General features: G+C 34.7%; 1 protein-coding gene across 1 annotated transcript in view; it reads left to right on the top strand.

The window, feature by feature from the left end:
• The first annotated feature begins 5,818 nt into the window (after positions 1 to 5,818).
• asmt (acetylserotonin O-methyltransferase) overlaps positions 5,819 to 22,522 on the top strand; it is a 37,918-nt gene continuing 21,214 nt past the window's right edge. The window contains exons 1-5 of the mRNA XM_073846274.1: positions 5,819 to 5,921; positions 11,992 to 12,169; positions 13,795 to 13,924; positions 16,976 to 17,044; positions 17,113 to 17,231. Of these exons, the coding sequence (XP_073702375.1) occupies positions 5,856 to 5,921; positions 11,992 to 12,169; positions 13,795 to 13,924; positions 16,976 to 17,044; positions 17,113 to 17,231 (562 nt within the window). The 5' untranslated portion in view covers positions 5,819 to 5,855. The remainder of the gene's footprint in view (positions 5,922 to 11,991; positions 12,170 to 13,794; positions 13,925 to 16,975; positions 17,045 to 17,112; positions 17,232 to 22,522) is intronic.

Raw genomic sequence — 22,522 nt, 5'->3', positions numbered from 1 at the left:
ATATATATATCATTTTATTTTGTGCTATTTTATTTTTCCCAGCAAATTATGTTGCCTATGTAAGGATTATTCTTTTTTTTTTTTTTTTTCATTTTTTAATGTTTTTTAAAGATTTTATTTTTTCATTGTTATTTTATACATTTTTTTGTTTTTGCTTTTATTTTTATTTTTTTTATTGTTTTTCATAGAGAACATGAAGCCTGTTTCAGAACAATAAAGATTTTATTACTTTTTCCTATTTTGTTTTTTAGTGTCTTCCCCCCCAGCAAATTATTATTATTATCATTCTTTTTATAAAGAGCATGATGCCTGTTTTAGGATGAAGAACATTTAATTAATTTTTAACATTTTTGTTTTATTTTATAGTTCCGAGCAAATTATGATGCTTATATAAGGATTATTCTTTTTTTATTAAAAAAAAATATATTTTTCATTTTTATATATTTTTTTGTTTTATTTTATTTTTTTCTCAGCAAATTATGTTGCCTATATAAGGATTATTCTTTTTTTATATATTTGTGAAATAATTTCTTTATTGTTTTTTTTCCCAGCAAATTATTTATTTTTGTATTTTGTATTTTTTATTTCAGGTTATTCATGGTTTATTTATAGTTACTTCAGTTCTCTCAAATTCTCAGTGTAATTTCTGTAAAGCATGTATATATTTTTTAATTTTCTCATTATTCTCATTAGTTTTTTTTTTACAATAAATTTGACTCATAGTACAAAAAATAAATAGCATAATGTATAAATACTCTTCTTTTTTTTTTGAGTGACTAATGAGAATTTGTTTTTCATCACAGAATGACAATAAATGTGTGGAAATATCTGTATAATGTCAAGAAAATAATGTCAAAATAACCTCTAAATGTAGTCCCTAATTAAAGGCCTCATTTTCTTTAAGCAGAACAGGATTTCTTCTGATTTTGAGGTGAAGTATGACCTGGACGCTGTTACGATGGTTTCAGTGGTTTGAGTTTAATGCTGCAGTATCATGACAGGCTTTATCCTGACTGTATTTTCTGATGAGGATTGAAGCGGTGGACGAGATCAGCACAGTTCAGTTGAATTTCACAACTTCAGATCCGAGTTTGTACTGTAGTCTTACGTTCAGCGTTATTATATTCCATAGACTGCAATCCTCAGTTCATGACTTGAATTTTAAGTTGTATGATGTGTTCTGAGAGTTCAGTATTATCCGTTCATTTCAAGCATTTTGCTGCGCTTTGTGTAGGAATAGGAAGGTTTTACCGAGGAATCCAGCTCTGTTTTCCTCCACACAAATGCACTACTTGATTTAGATTCAAGCACATATTTCATGTCATTATGGAGACTCTAAAGGATGTTTGTCATTCGTATCAACTCATGTTACTGATCTCAATAAAGCAGTGCTTTGGATCCCAGCAGAATCTGCAGTCCGTTTATTACTGATAGTTCATAGTTTCAGAGACAACATGAAGCCATTTTGAAGGCACAAAGCCACTTTTAGGACCATTACGATTTAATTTGCATTTCTTTTCTTAGTCTTAGTCTTTTCTTATTCTTTTTCTTCTTCGGGTCTTCAGTGCGAGTTCGTGAATCGTTTGATTCAGTTCGGGTCTTCAGTGCGAGTTCGCGAATCGTTTGATTCAGTTCGGGTCTTCAGTGCGAGTTCGTGAATCGTTTGATTCAGTTCGGGTCTTCAGTGCGAGTTCGCGAATCGTTTGATTCAGTTCGGGTCTTCAGTGCGAGTTCGCGAATCGTTTGATTCAGTTCGGGTCTTCAGTGCGAGTTCGCGAATCGTTTGATTCAGTTCGGGTCTTCAGTGCGAGTTCGTGAATCGTTTGATTCAGTTCGGGTCTTCAGTGCGAGTTCGCGAATCGTTTGATTCAGTTCGGGTCTTCAGTGCGAGTTCGTGAATCGTTTGATTCAGTTCGGGTCTTCAGTGCGCGTTCGCGAATCGTTTGATTCAGTTCGGGTCTTCAGTGCGCGTTCGCGAATCGTTTGATTCAGTTCGGGTCTTCAGTGCGAGTTCGTGAATCGTTTGATTCAGTTCGGGTCTTCAGTGCGAGTTCGCGAATCGTTTGATTCAGTTCGGGTCTTCAGTTCGGGTCTTCAGTGCGAGTTCGTGAATCGTTTGATTCAGTTCGGGTCTTCAGTGCGAGTTCGCGAATCGTTTGATTCAGTTCGGGTCTTCAGTGCGAGTTCGCGAATCGTTTGATTCAGTTCGGGTCTTCAGTGCGAGTTCGTGAATCGTTTGATTCAGTTCGGGTCTTCAGTGCGCGTTCGCGAATCGTTTGATTCAGTTCGGGTCTTCAGTGTGAGTTCGCGAATCGTTTGATTCAGTTCGGGTCTTCAGTGCGCGTTCGCGAATCGTTTGATTCAGTTCGGGTCTTCAGTGCGAGTTCGCGAATCGTTTGATTCAGTTCGGGTCTTCAGTGCGCGTTCGCGAATCGTTTGATTCAGTTCGGGTCTTCAGTGCGATTTCGCGAATCGTTTGATTCAGTTCGGGTCTTCAGTGCGATTTCGCGAATCGTTTGATTCAGTTCGGGTCTTCAGTGCGAGTTCGAGAATCGTTTGATTCAGTTCGGGTCTTCAGTGCGAGTTCGCGAATCGTTTGATTCAGTTCGGGTCTTCAGTGCGAGTTCGCGAATCGTTTGATTCAGTTCGGGTCTTCAGTGCGAGTTCGCGAATCGTTTGATTCAGTTCGGGTCTTCAGTGCGAGTTCGCGAATCGTTTGATTCAGTTCGGGTCTTCAGTGCGAGTTCGCGAATCGTTTGATTCAGTTCGGGTCTTCAGTGCGAGTTCGTGAATCGTTTGATTCAGTTCGGGTCTTCAGTGCGAGTTCGTGAATCGTTTGATTCAGTACTGGTCTTCAGTGCGAGTTCGCGAATCGTTTGATTCAGTTCGGGTCTTCAGTGTGAGTTCGTGAATGGTTTGATTCAGTTCGGGTCTTCAGTGCGAGTTCGTGAATCGTTTGATTCAGTTCGGGTCTTCAGTGCGAGTTCGTGAATCGTTTGATTCAGTTCGGGTCTTCAGTGCGAGTTCGCGAATCGTTTGATTCAGTTCGGGTCTTCAGTGCGAGTTCGCGAATCGTTTGATTCAGTTCGGGTCTTCAGTGCGAGTTCGCGAATCATTTGATTCAGTTCGGGTCTTCAGTGCGAGTTCGCGAATCATTTGATTCAGTTCGGGGCTTCAGTGCGAGTTCGCGAATCGTTTGATTCAGTTCGGGTCTTCAGTGCGAGTTCGTGAATCGTTTGATTCAGTTCGGGGCTTCAGTGCGCGTTCGCGAATCGTTTGATTCAGTTCGGGTCTTCAGTGCGAGTTCGCGAATCGTTTGATTCAGTTCGGGTCTTCAGTGCGAGTTTGCGAATCGTTTGATTCAGTTCGGGTCTTCAGTGCGAGTTCGCGAATCGTTTGATTCAGTTCGGGTCTTCAGTGCGAGTTCGCGAGTTGTTTGATTCAGTTCGGGTCTTCAGTGCGAGTTCGCGAATCGTTTGATTCAGATCGGGTCTTCAGTGTGAGTTCGTGAATGGTTTGAATCAGTTCGGGTCTTCAGTGCGAGTTCACGAATCGTTTGATTCAGTTCGGGTCTTCAGTGTGAGTTCGTGAATGGTTTGATTCAGTTCGGGTCTTCAGTGCGAGTTCGTGAATCGTTTGATTCAGTTCGGGTCTTCAGTGCGAGTTCGTGAATCGTTTGATTCAGTTCGGGTCTTCAGTGCGAGTTCGCGAATCGTTTGATTCAGTTCGGGTCTTCAGTGCGAGTTCGCGAATCGTTTGATTCAGTTCGGGTCTTCAGTGCGAGTTCGCGAATCATTTGATTCAGTTCGGGTCTTCAGTGCGAGTTCGCGAATCATTTGATTCAGTTCGGGGCTTCAGTGCGAGTTCGCGAATCGTTTGATTCAGTTCGGGTCTTCAGTGCGAGTTCGTGAATCGTTTGATTCAGTTCGGGGCTTCAGTGCGCGTTCGCGAATCGTTTGATTCAGTTCGGGTCTTCAGTGCGAGTTCGCGAATCGTTTGATTCAGTTCGGGTCTTCAGTGCGAGTTTGCGAATCGTTTGATTCAGTTCGGGTCTTCAGTGCGAGTTCGCGAATCGTTTGATTCAGTTCGGGTCTTCAGTGCGAGTTCGCGAGTTGTTTGATTCAGTTCGGGTCTTCAGTGCGAGTTCGCGAATCGTTTGATTCAGTTCGGGTCTTCAGTGCGAGTTCGCGAATCGTTTGATTCAGTTCGGGTCTTCAGTGCGCGTTCGCGAATCGTTTGATTCAGTTCGGGTCTTCAGTGCGCGTTCGCGAATCGTTTGATTCAGTTCGGGTCTTCAGTGCGAGTTCGCGAATCGTTTGATTCAGTTCGGGTCTTCAGTGCGTGTTCGCGAATCGTTTGATTCAGTTCGGGTCTTCAGTGCGCGTTCGCGAATCGTTTGATTCAGTTCGGGTCTTCAGTGCGAGTTCGCGAATCGTTTGATTCAGTTCGGGTCTTCAGTGCGAGTTCGCGAATCGTTTGATTCAGTTCGGGTCTTCAGTGCGCGTTCGCGAATCGTTTGATTCAGTTCGGGTCTTCAGTGCGAGTTCGCGAATCGTTTGATTCAGTTCGGGTCTTCAGTGCGAGTTCGTGAATCGTTTGATTCAGTTCGGGGCTTCAGTGCGAGTTCGCGAATCGTTTGATTCAGTTCGGGTCTTCAGTGCGAGTTCGTGAATCGTTTGATTCAGTTCGGGTCTTCAGTGCGAGTTCGCGAATCGTTTGATTCAGTTCGGGTCTTCAGTGCGAGTTCGCGAATCGTTTGATTCAGTTCGGGTCTTCAGTGCGAGTTCGCGAATCGTTTGATTCAGTTCGGGTCTTCAGTGCGAGTTCGCGAATCGTTTGATTCAGTTCGGGTCTTCAGTGCGAGTTCGCGAATCGTTTGATTCAGTTCGGGTCTTCAGTGCGAGTTCGTGAATCGTTTGATTCAGTTCGGGGCTTCAGTGCGAGTTCGCGAATCGTTTGATTCAGTTCGGGTCTTCAGTGCGAGTTCGTGAATCGTTTGATTCAGTTCGGGGCTTCAGTGCGAGTTCGTGAATCGTTTGATTCAGTTCGGGGCTTCAGTGCGAGTTCGTGAATCGTTTGATTCAGTTCGGGGCTTCAGTGCGAGTTCGCGAATCATTTGATTCAGTTCGGGTCTTCAGTGCGAGTTCGTGAATCGTTTGATTCAGTTCGGGGCTTCAGTGCGAGTTCGCGAATCGTTTGATTCAGTTCGGGTCTTCAGTGCGAGTTCGTGAATCGTTTGATTCAGTTCGGGTCTTCAGTGCGAGTTCGCGAATCGTTTGATTCAGTTCGGGTCTTCAGTGAGAAGTTTGCGAATCATTTGATTCAGTTCAGGTCTTCAGTGCGAGTTCGCGAATCAATTTATGGTTCTAAACAAATACAGCACCTAAGTATGTCAGTATAGTAAGTTCATGTACAGATAAGCTTTATCTTCAAACTGATCATTCAATCTGAATTTAGGTGTATAATGGTTTTATGTAAAGAACGAAAGAAAGAAAGAAATAATTGTTATAAGTTATGCAAAAATATTTAAGCACAGAATGCCATGAATCAAGCATTCTGAAGAGCTAAATAATGTGTGCAGATAATTAAATAGAGACTCTGGTGTTTATGTAGATTGTGATCCACACAGGTGATCTTCAGGTCAGGATGATCCTGTTGTTTTGCTGGATCTCCATCTGCTGAATCATCAGCTTCATTCACTCAGTCCTAAACAAGCAGCTTCTTGGTTTGAGAGTTTAAAGCCTCTGAATTAAAAGCAGGTGTGTGTGCGTTCAGTCTGGATGTGGATAATCTGTGTAATCTGATTACGTGTGTAAGAGCCCGTGTTTCTCAGTGTTTCACACACACAGCTGATCATGGCAGGAGAAGAGCCGTATCCCAGAAAGATCCTGCAGTACATGGAGGGATTCCTCGTGTCAAAGGTACTGGAGTAATATTTACATTCATGCATTTATACAAGTCTCTTCTGCTCAGCAAGGCTGCGTTTATTTGATCAAAAACACTGTCAAAATGTGGATTATTATTACAATTTAAAAGAAGTGTGTTCAGTTTGAGTGTCTTGTAAAATGGAGTTTATTCCTTTGATGCAATGCTGAATTTTGGTCATAAATTGACAGTGAAGACATTTACGATGTCACAAAAGATTTCTATTTCAAATAAATGCTGTTCTTTTGAACTTTCTATTCATCTGTATGATGGTTTCCATAAGAATATTGTGCAGCACAACTGTTTTCAACAGTGATAACAGAATGATTTCTGATGATACTAAAGACTGGAGTAATGATGCTGAAAATGCATAATTTTTTACAGATTTTTGATTAAATAAATTCATCCTTGATTTCGACATCATAATGATTTTTAAAAGCAAGTATAGTGATGGGTGAAACAGAGCTTTTCATTGTGGGTTTGGGAATCATTTCAGAGCACGGATTGCAAATCATTTAATGCAGATCGGCTTTTCTGTGTGGGTTTGTGAATCATTTGTTTCAGGTCGGGAGTTCGAGTTATTTGATTCAGGGTTTGGGAATCATTTTTCCAGTTCATGTGTACCGCGAATCATTTGATTCAGATCGGGTCTTCAGTGTGAGTTCACGAATCATTCGATTCAGATTGGGTCTTCAGTGTGAGTTCGCGAATCATTTGATTCAGATTGGGTCTTCAGTGTGAGTTCGCGAATCATTTGATTCAGATTGGGTCTTCAGTGTGAGTTTGCGAATCATTTGATTCAGATTGGGTCTTCAGTGTGAGTTTGCGGATCATTTGATTCAGATTGGGTCTTCAGTGTGAGTTCGCGGATCATTTGATTCAGATTGGGTCTTCAGTGCCGGTTCGGGAATCATTTGTTTCAGTTCGGGAATTCGAGTTATTTGATTCAGATCAGGTCTTCAGTGTGAGTTCGCGGATCATTTGATTCAGATTGGGTCTTCAGTGTGAGTTCGTGAATCATTCAATTCAGGTTGGGTCTTCAGAGTGAGTTCGCGAATCATTTGATTCAGATTGTGTCTTCAGTGTGAGTTCGCGAATCATTTGATTCAGATCGGGTCTTCAGTGCGGGTTCAGTAATCATTTGTTTCAGGTCAGGAGTTTGAATTATTTGATTCAGATCAGGTCTTCAGTGTGAGTTCGCGGATCATTTGATTCAGATTGGGTCTTCAGTGTGAGTTCGCGAATCATTTGATTCAGATTGGGTCTTCAGTGTGAGTTCGCGGATCATTTGATTCAGATCGGGTCTTCAGTGCGGGTTCAGTAATCATTTGTTTCAGGTCAGGAGTTTGAATTATTTGATTCAGAGTTCGGGAATCATTTTTCCATTTTGAGACCTTGAATAATTTGATTCAGATTGGGTCTTCTCAGTTTGGGAATGATTTCAGTTCGGGAGTTCGAATCATTTGATTCAGATCAGGTCTTCAGTGCGGGTTCGGAAATCATTTGTTTCAGTTCGGGAGTTTGAGTTATTTGATTCAGATCAGGTCTTCAGTGTGAGTTCGCGAATCATTTGATTCAGATTGGGTCTTCAGTGTGAGTTCGCGAATCATTTGATTCAGATTGGGTCTTCAGTGTGAGTTCGCAAATCATTTGATTCAGATTGGGTCTTCAGTGTGAGTTCGCGAATCATTTGATTCAGATTGGGTCTTCAGTGTGAGTTTGCGAATCATTTGATTCAGATTGGGTCTTCAGTGTGAGTTCGCGAATCATTTGATTCAGATCGAGTCTTCAGTGCGGGTTCAGTAATCATTTGTTTCAGGTCAGGAGTTTGAATTATTTGATTCAGAGTTCGGGAATCATTTTTCCATTTTGAGACCTTGAATAATTTGATTCAGATTGGGTCTACTCAGTTTGGGAATCATTTCAGTTCGGGAGTTCGAATCATTTGATTCAGATCGGGTCTTCAGTGCGGGTTCAGTAATCATTTGTTTCAGGTCAGGAGTTTGAATTATTTGATTCAGATCAGGTCTTCAGTTTGAGTTCGCGGATCATTTGATTCAGATTGGGTCTTCAGTGTGAGTTCGCGAATCATTTGATTCAGATTGGGTCTTCAGTGTGAGTTCGCGAATCATTTGATTCAGATTGGGTCTTCAGTGTGAGTTTGCGGATCATTTGATTCAGATTGGGTCTTCAGTGTGAGTTTGCGGATCATTTGATTCAGATTGGGTCTTCAGTGTGAGTTCGCGGATCATTTGATTCAGATTGGGTCTTCAGTGCGGGTTCGGGAATCATTTGTTTCAGTTCGGGAATTCGAGTTATTTGATTCAGATCAGGTCTTCAGTGTGAGTTCGCGGATCATTTGATTCAGATTGGGTCTTCAGTGTGAGTTCGTGAATCATTCAATTCAGGTTGGGTCTTCAGAGTGAGTTCGCGAATCATTTGATTCAGATTGTGTCTTCAGTGTGAGTTCGCGAATCATTTGATTCAGATCGGGTCTTCAGTGCGGGTTCAGTAATCATTTGTTTCAGGTCAGGAGTTTGAATTATTTGATTCAGATCAGGTCTTCAGTGTGAGTTCGCGGATCATTTGATTCAGATTGGGTCTTCAGTGTGAGTTCGCGGATCATTTGATTCAGATCGGGTCTTCAGTGCGGGTTCAGTAATCATTTGTTTCAGGTCAGGAGTTTGAATTATTTGATTCAGAGTTCGGGAATCATTTTTCCATTTTGAGACCTTGAATAATTTGATTCAGATTGGGTCTTCTCAGTTTGGGAATGATTTCAGTTCGGGAGTTCGAATCATTTGATTCAGATCAGGTCTTCAGTGCGGGTTCGGAAATCATTTGTTTCAGTTCGGGAGTTTGAGTTATTTGATTCAGATCAGGTCTTCAGTGTGAGTTCGCGAATCATTTGATTCAGATTGGGTCTTCAGTGTGAGTTCGCGAATCATTTGATTCAGATTGGGTCTTCAGTGTGAGTTCGCGAATCATTTGATTCAGATTGGGTCTTCAGTGTGAGTTCGCGAATCATTTGATTCAGATTGGGTCTTCAGTGTGAGTTTGCGAATCATTTGATTCAGATTGGGTCTTCAGTGTGAGTTCGCGAATCATTTGATTCAGATCGGGTCTTCAGTGCGGGTTCAGTAATCATTTGTTTCAGGTCAGGAGTTTGAATTATTTGATTCAGAGTTCGGGAATCATTTTTCCATTTTGAGACCTTGAATAATTTGATTCAGATTGGGTCTACTCAGTTTGGGAATCATTTCAGTTCGGGAGTTCGAATCATTTGATTCAGATCAGGTCTTCAGTGCGGGTTCGGGAATCATTTGTTTCAGTTCGGGAGTTCGAGTTATTTGATTCAGATCAGGTCTTCAGTGTGAGTTTGCGGATCATTTGATTCAGATTGGGTCTTCAGTGTGAGTTCGAATCATTTGATTCAGATTGGGTCTTCAGTGTGAGTTCGCGAATCATTTGATTCAGATTGGGTCTTCAGTGTGAGTTCGCGAATCATTTGATTCAGATCGGGTCTTCAGTGCGGGTTCAGTAATCATTTGTTTCAGGTCAGGAGTTTGAATTATTTGATTCAGATCAGGTCTTCAGTGTGAGTTCGCGGATCATTTGATTCAGATTGGGTCTTCAGTGTGAGTTCGCGAATCATTTGATTCAGATTGGGTCTTCAGTGTGAGTTCGCGAATCATTTGATTCAGATTGGGTCTTCAGTGTGAGTTCGCGGATCATTTGATTCAGATTGGGTCTTCAGTGTGAGTTCGCGGATCATTTGATTCAGATTGGGTCTTCAGTGTGAGTTCGCGAATCATTTGATTCAGATCGGGTCTTCAGTGCGGGTTCAGTAATCATTTGTTTCAGGTCAGGAGTTTGAATTATTTGATTCAGATCAGGTCTTCAGTGTGAGTTCGCGGATCATTTGATTCAGATTGGGTCTTCAGTGTGAGTTCGCGAATCATTTGATTCAGATTGGGTCTTCAGTGTGAGTTCGCGAATCATTTGATTCAGATTGGGTCTTCAGTGAGGGTTCGGGAATCATTTGTTTCAGTTCGGGAGTTCGAGTTATTTGATTCAGATCAGGTCTTCAGTGTGAGTTTGCGGATCATTTGATTCAGATTGGGTCTTCAGTGTGAGTTCGCGAATCATTTGATTCAGATTGGGTCTTCAGTGTGAGTTCGCGAATCATTTGATTCAGATCGGGTCTTCAGTGCGGGTTCAGTAATCATTTGTTTCAGGTCAGGAGTTTGAATTATTTGATTCAGAGTTCGGGAATAATTTTTCCATTTTGAGACCTTGAATAATTTGATTCAGATTGGGTCTTCTCAGTTTGGGAATCATTTCAGTTCGGGAGTTCGAATCATTTGATTCAGATCAGGTCTTCAGTGCGGGTTCGGGAATCATTTGTTTCAGTTCGGGAGTTCGAGTTATTTGATTCAGATTGGGTCTTCAGTGTGAGTTCGCGGATCATTTGATTCAGATTGGGTCTTCAGTGTGAGTTCGCGAATCATTTGATTCAGATCGGGTCTTCAGTGCGGGTTCAGTAATCATTTGTTTCAGGTCAGGAGTTTGAATTATTTGATTCAGAGTTTGGGAATCATTTTTCCATTTTGAGACCTCGAATAATTTGATTCAGATTGGGTCTTCTCAGTTTGGGAATCATTTCAGTTCTGGAGTTTGAATCATTTGTTTCGTGGTTCAGGAATAATTTTTCCAGTTGGAGACCTTGAATAATTTGATTCAGATCGGGACTTCTGTGCAAGTTCGGCAATCATTTGATTCAGTTCGGGAGTTTGAATCAATTGATTCAGTGCGGGTTCACAAATCATTTGTTTTAGTTCTAGAGTTCGAATCAGTTGATTTAGTTCAGGTCTTCAGTGCGGGTTCGTGATTTATTTGTTTCAGTTCGGGAGTTTGAATCAGTTAATTCAGTTCGCGTCTTGCGGGAATAATTTTGAAGAGCAGATTGTAAATCATTTGACTTAGATCAGAACTTTGTGTATCGCGAATCATTTGATTCAGATTGGGTTTTCTCAGTTTGGGAATCATTTCAGTTTGGGAGTTCGAATCATTTGATTCAGGGTTCAGGAATAATTTTTCTATTTTGAGACCTTAAATAATTTGATTCAGTTTGGGACTTTGGTGCGGGTTCGGGAATCATTTCAGAGCGCGGATTGCAAATCGCGAATCATTTGACTTAGAACTTTGTGTATCGCGAATCATTTGATTCAGATCGGGTCTTCAGTGCGGGTTCAGTAATCATTTGTTTCAGGTCGGGAGTTTGAATTATTTGATTCAGAGTTCAGGAATCATTTTTCCATTTTGAGACCTTGAATAATTTAATTCAGATTGGGTCTTCTCAGTTTGGGAATCATTTCAGTTCGGGAGTTCGAATCAATTGATTCAGTGCGGGTTCACAAATCATTTGTTTTAGTTCTAGAGTTCGAATCAGATGATTTAGTTCAGGTCTTGTGGGAATAATTTTGAAGAGCAGATTGTAAATCATTTGACTTAGATCAGAACTTTGTGTATCCTGAATCATTTGATTCAGATCGGGTCTTCAGTGCGGGTTCGGGAATCATTTCAAAGAAAAAAGTGAATCCGTGAATCCTGAAAAATAAAATGTATGACAGTTTCCACAAAATATCGTGCAGCACAATTGTTTTCAACATTGATAATAATCAGAAATGTTTCTTGAGCAGCAAATCAGTATATTAGAATGATTTCTGAAGAATCATGCGACACTGAAGACTGCAGCAATGATGCTGAAAATTCAGCTGTGCATCACAGAAATAAATTACACTTGAGCAGATATTCACATAGAAAACAGCTAGTTTAAATTGCAATAATATTTCAGATTTATTTGAAGATTTTTTGATTAAATAAATCCATCCTTTATGAGTAAAAAGACTTTTTCAGACATTGAAAACCCAGATTTTAGATTAACTTTATATGAATCTATAAATGAAAGTGCATGCTTATAAGTTTAAGTTTAGTGAGTGAATCTCCAGCTGTGTCCTGATGTTTGTGAGTCATGTGACAGCTAATGTCTTCATGTGTGTGGAGACTCTGTTCAGTGCGTGTGAGTTGGGTGTGTTCGAGCATCTTCACGAGTCTCCGCATCCGCTGTCTGTGTCGGATCTGGCCGCTGCTCTGGGCTGCAGTGAGGATGGAACTGAACGTCTGCTGAACGCCTGCGTGAGTCTGGAGCTGCTGACCGCAAACACTGATCCACACGGAACAGGTGACTCTATCACAGCAGATGCTCATCATAATCACACACAAACTCTTCAGTAAAAATGTGAAATGTTTGAGGTAATCATTGCAACTGCAGCATTGCAAAAAAAAGTGATACTGTGCTGTAAATAGTGTACATGTAAACACTATGAATTATAAATATTTCACTATTAAATATTTCAAAAGGGTAAAAAGTAGAGACTAGATGTTCAAAAGTTTCAATCTATTGTTAGTGTATAATTAAGATAATATTATAGTTTTATTATTATTTTGAACTTTACAATTTATATGTATATCTCCAGTTTAGTTTCAGTTTTGGTACAGTTTATTTAAAGACAAAGTTTATTTATATAGCACATTTCATAGCACAAGTGCAACAACAATATAAATGAGAAAAATGTTTTAAATTAAAAAAAAAATATTTAAAATGAAGTAAAACCGTTACAAATAAAAGGGATTATACATAAAATAGAGTGCAATCAGTTTAGTTCAAAAGAAAAAAAATCTGTATAGTCTAGACATTTTTATTTCATTTTCAGTGTTACTTATTTTAGTTATTCAGTGTTAGCTAAATAAAAAAAAGAGAAAGGTTGTCTATTTGCAGCTGTCTGTGTATTTACCCTTAAGCTGTTATTTTTATGTACTATTTTTATTTTAATATTTTGATTTCTACTTTAATTTTCAATAATTTTATGTTTTATTAAAAAAAATATTTGTATTAATATTTTGATTTCATTTTCAGTTTTCTTAGTTTAATATTTAGTAATTTGATGTTTTAGTACAACTAAATACATGAAATATACATGAAAATTAAAAATATTCCATTGGCTAAAACAAATAGATTTTTTGAAATATTTTAATTTATTTCATTTATTACATTTTATTTTTTATTTATTTTATTTTCTTTGTAATTAACTGTAACCATGGAGCAGGGGTATATTTGCAGAAATAAAAAAATACATAGTATGGGTCAAAACTATCAATTTTTTCTGTTATGCCAAAAATCATTAGGATATTTAGATCAGGTTCCATCAACATATTTTGCAAATAAATTATATCAAAATTAAAATTTTTATTAGTGCAATGCATTGCTAAGAACTTTGGACAATTAATTTGGCAATTTTATTAATATTTAATTTTTTTTTTGCACCCTCAGATTCGAGATTTTCAAAAAGTTGTGTCTCAGACAAATATTGTCCTTATTAATAAAAAAAAAAAATTACCCTTAAGACTTTTTTTGTTGTCCATGTTTCTTAACCTGATTTTTAAATCGTCAAAATGATTCTGTTCTGAGTGTACACTCTTAAAAATAAAGGTGATTCTCGATGCCCAAGAGCCTTTTTGTCTAAATGGTTCCATAATGAACCTTTAACATCTAAAGAACCTTTCTGTTTCACAAAAGCTTCTTTGTGGAAAGTACAGTTCTTCAGATTATAAAAAGGTAAGAAAGAGATGGTTCTTTAAAGGACATTTGACTGGATGGTTCTTTGTGAAACCAAAAATGGTTCTTCTATGGCATCGCTGTGAAGAACCTTTATTTTTAAGAGTATTTTATTTATTATACTGTAATGATTTAATGTTTTCCAGTTGCATGTAAATGCTTTGGCTGATAGTATTTTCCTCCTCATGTAGTTGTCTACAGTAACACAGAAATGTCCAGGGTGTTTCTGACCAAGTCCAGCCCGACGTCCCTGTATCGCTCCATCGAGTACAGCTCCAGAACCATCTACCTGTGCTGGCATTACCTGAGCGACGCCGTCCGGTCAGAAACACACTCAGTCTACTCCAGCTCTTCTGTTGTCTGATTGTCTTTTGCCAAACCGTCCAAAAACGTCCCGCTTCAGATGCTGCTTCCTGGTGTAAAACCTTGATTTAACTGCAGTAATATTTCCAGATGAACACTTACTGAACTGAAGCAGCTCGGCTTTACTTGATTCTCCGTCAGTCGCTTTTTAGTCTCAAATCTTTCTTTCTTTCTTCTTTTCTTTTCTTTCTTTCTTTCTTTCTTTCTTTCTTTCTTTCTTTCTTTCTTTCTTTCTTTCTTTCTTTCTTTTCTTCTTTTCCTTTGTTTTTTTCTTTCTTTTCTTCTTTTCTTTCTTTCTTTTCCTTTCTTTGTTTTTTGTTTCCTTTTTCTTTTCTTTCTTTCTTTGTTTCTTTCTTTCTTTCTTTTCTTCTTTTCCTTTGTTTTTTCTTTCTTTTCTTCTTTTCTTTCTTTCTTTTCTTCTTTTCCTTTCTTTGTTTTTTGTTTCCTTTTTCTTTTCTTTCTTTCTTTGTTTCTTTCTTTTTTCTTTCTTTTCTTTCTTTCCTCCTTTTTTCTTTTCTTTCTTTCTTTGTTTCTTTCTTTCTGTCATTTTTTCTGTCTTTTTTCTGTCTTTTTCTTTCTTCTTTTCTTTCTTTCTTTTCATCTGTTTCTTTTTTCTTTCTTTCTTTCATTTTTCTTTTCTTTCTTTCTTTTTTTCTTTTCTTCTTTCTTTCTTTTCCTTTCTTGTTTGTTTCTTTCTTTCTTTCTTTCTTTCTTTCTTTCTTCTTTTTATCTTCTTTTCTTTTATTTCTTTCTTTTCTTTTCCTTTCTTTGTTTCTTTCTTTTTTCTTTTCTTTTCCTTTTCTTTCTTTCCTCTTTTCTTTTTTCTTTTCTTTCTTTCTTTGTTTCTTTCTTTCTGTCTTTTTTCTTTCATTTTTCTGTCTTTTTCTTTCTTCTTTTCCTTCTTTCTTTTCATCTTTTCCTTTCTTTGTTTCTGTTTCTTTTTTCTTTCTTTCTTTCTTTCTTTCTTTCTTTCTTTCTTTCTTTCTTTCTTTTTTCTTTTCCTTTCTTTGTTTTTGTTTCTTTCTTCTTTCTTTTTTCTTCTTTTCTTTGTTTGTTTCTTTCTTTTTTTGTTTTCTTTCTTTCTTTTTTCTTTTCCTTTCTGTTTTTTGTCTTTCTTCTTTCTTTCTTTTTTTTCTTCTTTTCTTTGTTTCTTTCTTCTTTTCTTTCTTTCTTTTCTTCTTTTCCTTTCTTTGTTTTTTGTCTTTCTTTTTTCTTTTCTTTTTTCTTCTTTTCTTTGTTTCTTTTTTCTTTTCTTTCTTTTCCTTTGTGTTTGTTTCTTTTTTCTTTCTTTCTTTCTTTCTTTCTTTCTTTCTTTCTTTCTTTCTTTCTTTCTTTCTTTCTTTCTTTCTTCTTTTCCTTTCTTTGTTTCTTTTTCTTTCATTCTTTTCTTTTCTTTTCTTCTTTTCTTTCTTTCCTTCTTTTCTTTCTTTCTTTTCTTTCTTTCTTTCTTTCTTTTTTCCTTTCTTCTTTTCTTTCTTTCCTTTCTTTTCTTTTCTTTCTTTCTTTCTTTCTTTCTTTCTTTCTTTCGTCTTTTATTTTCCTTTCTGTCTTTCTTTCTTTCTTTCTTTCTTTTTTCTTTTCTTTCTTTCTTTCTTTCTTTCTTTCTTTCTTTCTTTCTTTCTTTCTTTCTTTCTTTCTTTCTTTCTTCTTTTCCTTTCTTTGTTTCTTTTTCTTTCATTCTTTTCTTTTCTTTTCTTCTTTTCTTTCTTTCCTTCTTTTCTTTCTTTCTTTTCTTTCTTTCTTTCTTTTTTCCTTTCTTCTTTTCTTTCTTTCCTTTCTTTTCTTTTCTTTCTTTCTTTCTTTCTTTCTTTCTTTCTTTCTTTCTTTCTTTCTTTCTTTCTTTCTTTCTTTCGTCTTTTATTTTCCTTTCTGTCTTTCTTTCTTTCTTTCTTTCTTTTTTCTTTTCTTTCTTTCTTTCTTTCTTTCTTTCTTTCTTTCTTTCTTTCTTTTTCTTTCGTCTTTTATTTTCCTTTCTGTCTTTCTTTCTTTCTTTCTTTCTTTCTTTCTTTTTCTTTCGTCTTTTATTTTCCTTTCTTTCTTTCTTTCTTTCTTTCTTTCTTTCTTTCTTTCTTTCTTTCTTTCTTTCGTCTTTTATTTTCCTTTCTTTCTTTCTTTCTTTCTTTCTTTCTTTCTTTCTTTCTTTCTTTCTTTCTTTCTTTCTTTCTTTCTTTCTTTCTTTCTTTCTGTCTTTTGGGATCAGTAAGACTTGTAATGTTTTTTTAAAGAAGTCTCTTCTGCTCAAACAAAGTGTTTTTACAATATAAAATAATGTTTTTTTTATTTATATATACTTTAAAATATAATTTATTTCTGTGATGCGCAGCTGTATTTTCAGCATCATTACTCCAGTCTTCAGCGTCACATGATCCTCCAGAAATCAATATGCGGATTTATTACTTTTATTATCAATGTTGGAAACAGATGTTTACATTGTTAGAAAAGATTTAGATTCTGTATAAATGCTGTTTTTCTGTAACCAGGATTCTTTGATGAATAACAAGTTCAAAAGAACATAATTTATTCAAAATATAAATCTTTTCTAACAATGTAAATCTATGCTATTACTTTGTATTAATTTAACACATCCTTGGTGTACAAAAGTATAATTTCTTTCAAAAAAAAAGAAAGAATAAAACTTTTCTAACCCCAAACTTTTGAACTGTAGTGTATATTGTTAGGAAACCTTTCTAATTTAAATAAATGCTGTTCTTTTTAACCTTTTTTTGATCAAAGAATCCTGACAAAAAGTATTTCAGGTTCCAAAATATGTTTCCAACATTGATAATAAATCAGTATATTAGAATGATTTCTGAAGGATGTAAGACTGGAGTAATGATGCTGAAAATTCAACTTTAATTACAGATATAAATTAAATTTTAATGAATATTACTATAGAAAAACATTGTTTTACATTATAATAATATTTCACAATATTACTTTTTTTTCAGTATTTTTAAACAATTCTTGAAACTTTGAAAACTTCTCTTTCTCTTGTTTTCTCCTCCTCAGAGAAGGGAAGAACCAGTATGAGAAGGCTTTCGGTGTGAACTCCAAAGACCTGTTTGAAGCGCTGTACAGGTGAGTTCAATAATAATCAGATTATTAATGAAAATAGTGAACATATGACTGATACGTGTGTGTTTCAGGTCTGATGAGGAGATGGTGAAGTTCATGCACCTGATGAACTCCATCTGGAACATCTGCGGTCGGGATGTGGTCGCAGCGTTCGATCTGTCGCCGTTTAAATGCATCTGTGATCTCGGAGGTAAGACGCTTCTTAGACGAGCTGGACTCGAACCTCTAGATTCTACATGCAAACCTTAGGAAATTAAGTCCCTTTGCATTTGCATGTGTTTAAAAACCTCTTCTGGACTTATTTGATCAAAAATACTGTAAAAATTGTGAAATATTTTTATAAATTAAAACAGCTTTTTTCTATGTGAATATCTGTTAAAATGTAATTTACTACTGTGATGCACAGCTGAATTTTCTAGATTTTCAGCATTTATTTCATCAAAACTACTGTAAAAATAGTGAATTTTTTTATAAATTAAAACAGCTGAATACTATGTGAATATCTGTTAAAAATGTAATTTATTTATGTGCTGCACAGCTGAATTTTCAGCATTTATTTGATCAAAAATACTGTAAAAATAGTGAAATATTTTTTATAAATTAAAACAGCTGTTTTCTATGTGAATATCTGTTAAAATGTAATTTATTTATGTGCTGCACAGCTGAATTTTCAGCATTTATTTGATCAAAAATACTGTAAAAATAGTGAAATATTTTTATAAATTAAAACAGCTGTTTTCTATGTGAATATCTGTTAAAATGTAATTTATTTCTGTGACGCACAGCTGAATTTTCAGCATTTATTTGATCAAAACTACTGTAAAAATAGTGAAATATTTTTATAAATTAAAACAGCTGTTTTCTATGTGAATATCTGTTAAAATTTAATTTACAACTGTGATGCACAGCTGAATTTTCTAGATTTTCAGCATTTATTTGATCAAAACTACTGTAAAAATAGTGAAATTTTTTATAAATTAAAACAGCTGAATACTATGTGAATATCTGTTAAAATGTAATTTATTTATGTGCTGCACAGCTGAATTTTCAGCATTTATTTGATCAAAAATACTGTAAAAATAGTGAAATATTTTTTATAAATTAAAACAGCTGTTTTCTGTGTGAATATCTGTTAAAATGTAATTTATTTATGTGCTGCACAGCTGAATTTTCAGCATTTATTTGATCAAAAATACTGTAAAAATAGTGAAATATTTTTATAAATTAAAACAGCTTTTTTCTATGTGAATATCTGTTAAAATGTAATTTATTTATGTGCTGCACAGTTGAATTTTCAGCATTTATTTGATCAAAAATAATGCAAAAATAGTGAAATATTTTTATAAATGAAAACATCTGTATTCTATGTGAATATCTGTTAAAATTTAATTTACTACTGTGATGCACAGTTGAATTTTCTAGATTTTCAGCATTTATTTCATCAAAACTACTGTAAAAATAGTGAAATTTTTTATAAATTAAAACAGCTGAATACTATGTGAATATCTGTTAAAAATGTAATTTATTTATGTGCTGCACAGCTGAATTTTCAGCATTTATTTGATCAAAAATACTGTAAAAATAGTGAAATATTTTATTAATTAAAACAGCTGTTTTCTGTGTGAATATCTGTTAAAATGTAATTTATTTATGTGCTGCACAGCTGAATTTTCAGCATTTATTTGATCAAAAATACTGTAAAAATAGTGAAATATTTTTTATAAATTAAAACAGCTGTTTTCTATGTGAATATCTGTTAAAATGTAATTTATTTCTGACGCACAGCTGAATTTTCAGCATTTATTCGAGCAAAAATAATGCAAAAATAGTGAAATATTTTTATAAATTAAAACAGCTGTTTTCTATGTGAATATCTGTTAAAAATGTAATTTATTCCTGTGATGCACAGCTGAATTTTCAGCATTTATTTGATCAAAAATACTGTAAAAATAGCTAAATATTTGTATAAATTAAAACAGCTTTGTCAATGTGAATATCTGTTAAAATGTAATTTATTTATGTGCTGTACAGCTGAATTTTCAGCATTTATTTGAGCAAAAATACTGTAAAAATAGTGAAATATTTTTATTCATTAAAACAGCTGTTTTCTATGTGAATATCTGTTAAAATGTAATTTATTTATGTCATGCACAGCTGAATTTTCAGCATTTATTTGATCAAAAATACTGTAAAAATAGTGAAATATTTGTATAAATTAAAACAGCTGTTTTCTATGTGAATATCTGTTAAAATGTAATTTATTTATGTGCTACACAGCTGAATTTTCAGCATTTATTTGATCAAAAATACTGTAAAAAATAGTGAAATATCTTATTAATTAAAACAGCTGTTTTCTGTGTGAATATCTGTTAAAAATCTAATTTAATTTTGTAATGCACAGCTGCATTTTCAGCATCATTACTCCAGTCTTCGGCATTCATTTGATCAGAAATACTGTAAAAAGAGTGACATATTTTTAAAAATTAAAACAGATTTGCTGCTCAAAAAAACATTTCTGATTATTATCAATGTTGAAAGGATCCGAACCTCTAGATTCTACACACAAACCTTAGGAAATTGAGTCATTAATTTGCATTTGCATGTGTTTTTAAAATCCTCTTCTGCTCACCAGAGCTGGATTTATTTGATTGAAAATACTGTAAAATAGTGAAATATTTTTATAAATTAAAACAGCTCTTTTCCATGTGAATATCTGATCAAATGTAATTTATTTCTGTGATGCAAAGCTGGATTTTCAGCACCATTACTGCAGTCTTCAGCATCACATGATCCTCCAGAAATCATTCTAATATACTGATTTGCTGCCCAAGAAACATTTATGATTATTATCAATGTTGAAAAGGATTCAAACCTCTAGATTCTACATGCAAACCTTAGTAAATTAGGACATGCAGACAGCTTTCAGACAGATTTGAGTGTAAATGGCTAAATAACCACAAGATGGAGCTGATGCTGCGTGAACATCACGAGGAGACACCAACAAAATACACCGCTGCTTAAAAGTTTGCGATTTTTAATGTTTTTTAAAAAGTATTTTATGCTCATCAAGGCTGCATTTATTTGATTAAAAATACAGAAAAATAAGTAATATTATAAAATATTATTGCAATTTAAAATAACAGTTTTTTATTTTAATGCACTTTAAAATATAATTTATTTCTGCGACGCAAAGCTGACTTTTCAGCATCATTACTGCAGTCTGTAGCGTCACATGATCCTTCAGAAATCATTCTAAAATACTGATTTATTACTTTTATTATCAATGTTGAAAACAGTTTGTTTTTGAATCCTGTGATAGTTTTTTAAATGATTCAAATTAGAAATCTTTTCCAAAAATATAAGTCTTTACTATAACTTTTGAACAATTTCACACACAAAGTATTTCTTTCAAAGAGAGAGAGAAAGAGAACGTTTACTGACTCCAATCTTTGAATGAGGTGTTTATTGTTACAAAAGTGTTTTGTTTTAAATAAATACTGTTCTTTTTAATGTTTTATAGATCAAAGAATCATAAACCTGTTTAAATTTCAACATTGATAATAAATCAGTATATTAGAATGATTTCTGAAGGATCATGTGACGCTGAAGACTGCAGTAATGATGCTGAAAATTCAGCTTTGCATCACAGAAATAAATTAGATTTTAAAGTATATTAAAATAGAAAACCACTATTTTAAATTGCATTAACATTTTACAATATTACATTATTTTTCCGTATTTTTAAACAAATAAACAGCCTTGATGAGCAGAAAAGTCTCCTTAAAAAGCATTAAAAACCACAAAATCAGTCATAAGGGTTAGTTTTTTAAAAGTGAGATTTATATATTAATCTGAAAGCTGAATAAATAAGCTTTCCATTGATGTATGGCCAATAAAATCTGGAATCTGAGGATGCAAAAAATAAAAATCACCTTTAAAGTCGTCCAAATTAAGTTCTTAGTAATGCATATTACTAATCAAAAATTAAGTTTGGATTATTATTAAAGATCTTCATGGAACAGTAACATCCTAATGATTTTTTGGCATAAAATAAAAATTGATCATTTTGACCCATACAATGCATGTTTGGCTATTGCTACAAATATACCCATGGTTTTGTCCAGGGTCACATATATTAATGCCACAGTTAATTCCTATAAACCACAGAGACAAAACTGTTTTGTAAATGCATAAACAACAGTGATCGACCAGTCACCAGTATTGGACATATTAACAGCGACAGATGAATTTGCACCAAAATATTAGAGTTTGATTGAACACACGACCTCTGACATCAACAATAAAAGATGTGGGAAATGTTTTCACCCTTTCACAAAGTCTATTTATTCATCGGTCATAACTTTGCATAAAAATAATCTATTGTTCTAGAGTTTGGAGTCAATAAGATGTTTCATGCACCTGTCTTTTTGCCAGTTTTTGGGCTTTTTGGTGTTTCATGAAAGTGTTTTTTCAGATTAGTGGAAAGAAAACGCCCAAAAGACACTTTTATAGCACTTGATCTATTTGTGTCAATAGATTTCAATTACAATACAGATTTCTAAAGGCCAAGAGTTTTTTTCTTCTTTATTGAGTCATAAATCTCCACTTCAGTAGCACTTACACACACCACACTTTACCTTTGTGTTCTTGTCTATATCCTGAAAGCTTATACAGAGGGATTTGTTCGTTTATAATGTGCTTGATTTTATACATTTCATTCCCTCAAAATTTAAAAAATATATTTTAGTTTTGTGTCTGTTCTATTTATTTTCTTAATTATGGAGTGACAAAATTAGATACCCAAGATTCCCATTTGACTCTAATATGTAAAAAAAAAAAAAAAAAAAAAAAAAAAATTGAAACGGACTTCATCCAGTGTTTCGATTTTTGTACTAGAAATGTATGCAAATTAGTGCATATTTCATTAAATAATGGCTCATTTGCATAATTAAATCTAACATTTTAGAAAACTTGTAATCCAATTTTTTTGCAGTTATCAATGTAATAAATTGACTAATAGTTATCACCTTATTGATTATTTTTTAATGTTTGTTAAAAAAAACTTTAGTTACATTGTTTACAATATTTCTGAATGCAATAGGAAAATTATTATGCACGTCCATTTTTTAAATAAAAGTCATAATAGTGAGATAAAAACTAAACTTTCAAACTTTTTTCGGCCACAGAATTTAAAAAAAGGTAATTGTGACTTTATCTCACAATTTGAAGATTTCTTTTCAGACTGTGAGTTTATATCTCACAATTCTTTATATTCTTCAACTTAAATGTTTCTCTATCTCTCTAAAATATGCAATTTGAGCAACTTATTTGCCTTTTTTTACTTTTCGTTTACATTATTTACATTATTACTGAATGTAATGACAAAATGTGACTTATTCATTGATGCAACTTAAATGTTGTTGTTGTTTTGTCTAAAATGCTATTTTCACCCATCGCAACTTATTTTTCATTTTTTATTAA

The sequence above is a fragment of the Garra rufa genome, chromosome 8, assembly GCF_049309525.1.
Source record: "Garra rufa chromosome 8, GarRuf1.0, whole genome shotgun sequence".
Lineage (NCBI taxonomy): Eukaryota > Metazoa > Chordata > Actinopteri > Cypriniformes > Cyprinidae > Garra > Garra rufa.
The sequence above is the reverse complement of the archived record's forward strand: the minus strand, read 5'-3'. Positions and strand labels throughout refer to the sequence as shown.